The 3,400-nt window shown below is 49.9% G+C and overlaps 2 protein-coding genes; one reads left to right on the top strand and one right to left on the bottom strand.

Annotated features, from left to right (window-relative positions):
- Nucleotides 1-1,337, bottom strand: GSTUM_00003714001 (uncharacterized protein; the record flags this gene model as incomplete). The annotated part of the gene is made up of 3 exons (XM_002837349.1): nucleotides 1-708; nucleotides 766-852; nucleotides 915-1,337. The coding sequence occupies 3 exons, from the start codon at nucleotides 1,335-1,337 to the stop codon at nucleotides 1-3; spliced, it is 1,218 nt and encodes a 405-aa protein (XP_002837395.1).
- Nucleotides 1,338-2,119: 782 nt separating this feature from the next.
- On the top strand, nucleotides 2,120-3,123 carry GSTUM_00003713001 (uncharacterized protein). XM_002837348.2 has 3 exons: nucleotides 2,120-2,338; nucleotides 2,432-2,546; nucleotides 2,615-3,123. Exons 1-3 carry the CDS (start codon nucleotides 2,180-2,182, stop codon nucleotides 2,806-2,808), a joined length of 468 nt encoding a protein of 155 aa, XP_002837394.1. The 5' UTR covers nucleotides 2,120-2,179; the 3' UTR covers nucleotides 2,809-3,123.
- Nucleotides 3,124-3,400: the final 277 nt, after the last annotated feature.

The raw sequence follows: 3,400 nt of genomic DNA, 5'->3' as shown, positions 1-3,400 counted from the left end.
TCAAACAGTATTTACAACCCTCCTATCACTCCACTTCCACCTCTTGCCCGTCAACTTCATAACCTCAACCAATCCTAACAACACGGGCACCTCAATCAGCGGCCCGACCGTGGCCGCCAAAGCCTGGGGCGACCCTGCCCCATAACAAGCAACGGCGACCGCAATCGCCAGCTCAAAATTATTACTCGCGGCCGTCAAACTCTGCGTAACGGTAATGCTGTACCCCCACTCGCCCAATCCCTTGAACGTGCCGCTTCCGAAATACCGACAAGCGCATAGCGTAGCGCAGAATATGAGGATGAAGTAGACGATCAATGGCGCGCTGACTCGAAGAACATCTGTGATCTTACCGACGATGTTGCGGGACTGCGAGGCGAAGAGGACCAAGATTGTGAAGAGAAGGCCGATCAGGGAAAGAGGGGCGATCCAGCGGACAAAGTTTTTGTTATACTTGTTAACGTCCCCGCTCAAGAGAACACTTAGGACTAGGTACCGGGTGATGATTGCAGCTACGAGAGGGATACCGAGGAATACGGCTACTGAGATTGCCACGGTATCGTACTTGATCCCGATGCTGGAACGGGAGATCACGCTAATGTACAAGACCGCGAGTGGGGCGAAGAGGATGATCTGGAGGATAGAGTTGAGGGCGACAAGCATCGCGCAATAGTCCATATCGCCGGCCGCAAGATCGGTCCAGATGAGCACCTAGAGGATATAATTAGTTTTTGATACATTTTGGTGATATGGTCTCCGGGGATATACCATTGCTATACATCGGGCAATCCCAACGAGTATCAAGCCCTCGCGGAGGTCGCTCCTATCAGGGAGGAAGGCCCACGATAATCCGACCTATTATTTCTGTTAGAAAGGTCTCTTTTCCTCCTGGTAGAGAAAAATAATTTCATACTGACCATTACTACCGGCGCAAGTATCCAATTAGCCAACATGCTGAACCCCACCTGGATCCACAATGCCCTCACTTTGATCAACCCTCCAAGTGACTCGTACCGCACTTTGCACAAGATTGGGTACATCATGACCAGCAGCCCAACGGCTATCGGCACCGAGACCTCCACCGTACCGAACTCCCCCGCAGTCAGTAGAGCTGGTGCCATTTCAGGCACAAAGTACCCCAAGATGATGCCAAGGGCCATTGCCAGGAAGATCCATATCGCCAGGAAACGGTCGAGGAAGGATAACCTCTTGAAGGCACTAAGGGAGCCATCCAGTGGTTCTTGCTGGGTTGAAATTGGAATCCGTATTGTTGAGGAGCCAGCTGGAGTGATACAGCCTTCGTGGGCCTTCTCGGACAGTGTTGGAGTGTTGGATGCCATACCGCGTGTTTCCAACTAGAAGCAAAACGGGAGGACTTAAAAAGCCGGAGCAGCAAGCAGACGTATAAAAAGGAAAGGGGTTTGGCCTGTAGCAGCTGTGTAGAACAGTTCCTAGGGATTCTCCTGCCGGACACGAGATATCAGAAGTGAATGTCACTGGTGACGAAAAGTTTGCCTTCCCGAGAGCATGTCACTGGTATTCGAACAATTGAAAAATATATTGAAATGGCTCGTTCTATCATTTATTATTCTTTAGGGCAGTACTGCTGGGCTAGTACCGTTGAGTTGATGACAGGCTGCCAGGCGCTCATTGGTCAGCAGTGACATTCACACTCAGGTGACAGATCCCCCAATATTATCCCATTGGCTAGAACGAAACCGTAACCGAGAACCGTATCATACCGGTACCAGTACTGTACCTATTTTGTGGCACGTCTGTCATTGATATCTTTCCTTCCCAGGCCTTGCTCAGTTTTGCGGAAATCCTGAGGCTTCCGGCCCCTATTTCGCTGTACTCGAGTACTGTACGGTAGAGTGCTCGACTACCGAATTCAGTTTCCGTTTCCCTGAATTTTCTTGGCATGGAATAAGCATCCGAGAGAACTACAAGTAGTAGTGTTGTTACGGGATGTAAAAACAAATCACCCTTAACATGATGATTTGGAGTAGCGGACAGCTTAGTAATGCGAGACATGCTTCCGGCAAGTACTAGTAGCTGTACTATACTATAAATGCTCCCCCCATCTTCGCACTTCCCCTCACTATCACCAGCGCCAAAATCAACCAAAGCTCTCTCCATCCAATACACCAGTGCCCCTCCAATCCACGGCACCCATTCGACCATGTCTACGCCCGAACAGCCCTGGCACGCTGCATACCCGAAGCCAATCTCAGAGGCGGTCTTCCTTCCCCGCTCCACCGTCCTAGAATGGTTCTCGTCGAACGACAAGCTTCCTGGAAAGTACTTTGTCCTGGTTGACCTTCGCCGTAACGACCATGAAGTTGGTCTCCCCTCTCCCCTACTGACCCCCTAACACATAATGAATAAACAGTACATAGTCCCCCCTGTCTTTTACATAAGCTAATGCTAGCAGGGAGGAACCATCAAAACCTCCATAAACCTTCCCGCTCAGAGCATGCACCCCTCCATCCCAGCACTCTACACCTTATTCTCGTCTGCAGGTGTCTCGGCCATCGTCTTTTACTGTGGTATGTCATAAATTCTCTAGACCCCCGCGCCTGCAATGAGTGGGTGGGTGGCTAACGCAGGAAGATAGGGTCGTCGCAAGGTAGAGGGGCTAGAGCGGCTTCTTGGATGCAGGACTATATTAACGAGAAGGGGGACAGTAATATGAAGGGCTTTGCGCTGGAAGGTGGGGTTAAAGGATGGGTTAAAGCGGGAGGAAAGTTGTTGGAGATGATGGATGAGTACGAGGAGGAGGCTTGGAAGGAACCTGCTAAGAAGCAATAGTACCGCAAAAACTGGAATAATCGGACCCAAGCAAAGGCGTTCAGGGTTTCCTCCTCCGGATTTGGGGAAGGAGAAAAAACACAGCGAAAAAAGCTGCTCTTCAGCCCTCAGATGAGATGAGTGCAGAAAAGACACGACTGACCAACCTCACTAGGAGAGAAAACTCCAATGCCCTTGCCTTAGGTCCAACTATTCCAGCTTTTACGGTACGATCCCCTGATGGCGTATTGGAAGAGTTGAAGGGAATCGGTCGTCTTAAAGGAATAGAGCACCGCGAGAGTTGTGGTCTATTTGCGTAAAGCTAGCGCGAGAAAATACCGTAGCTTATCAAATCAGGATTCTTGCTATCTCTATATTTCCGCCGGCTATTATTGATATATTATGAGTGATATAGTGGAGCTTCCGGCCTCCCTCCCCTTAGACCCAATCCCCATTTCACCACCAAGACCCTTATCAGACGAACCCGCAACCCAACGTGTGCCGCCTATCATATTATCATACTTTAGAAGTGCCCAATTTAATTTTCACTATGATACCAATATACCCGGTTGCACGCTTGAGCTCAGACGCAGCAGTCTTATCCATCACTAAT

The sequence above is a fragment of the Tuber melanosporum genome (genome assembly GCF_000151645.1).
Source record: "Tuber melanosporum whole genome shotgun sequence assembly, scaffold_187, strain Mel28".
Classification (NCBI taxonomy): domain Eukaryota; kingdom Fungi; phylum Ascomycota; class Pezizomycetes; order Pezizales; family Tuberaceae; genus Tuber; species Tuber melanosporum.
Note: the sequence above shows the minus strand (reverse complement) of the source record. Positions and strands in the feature narration are given on the sequence as shown.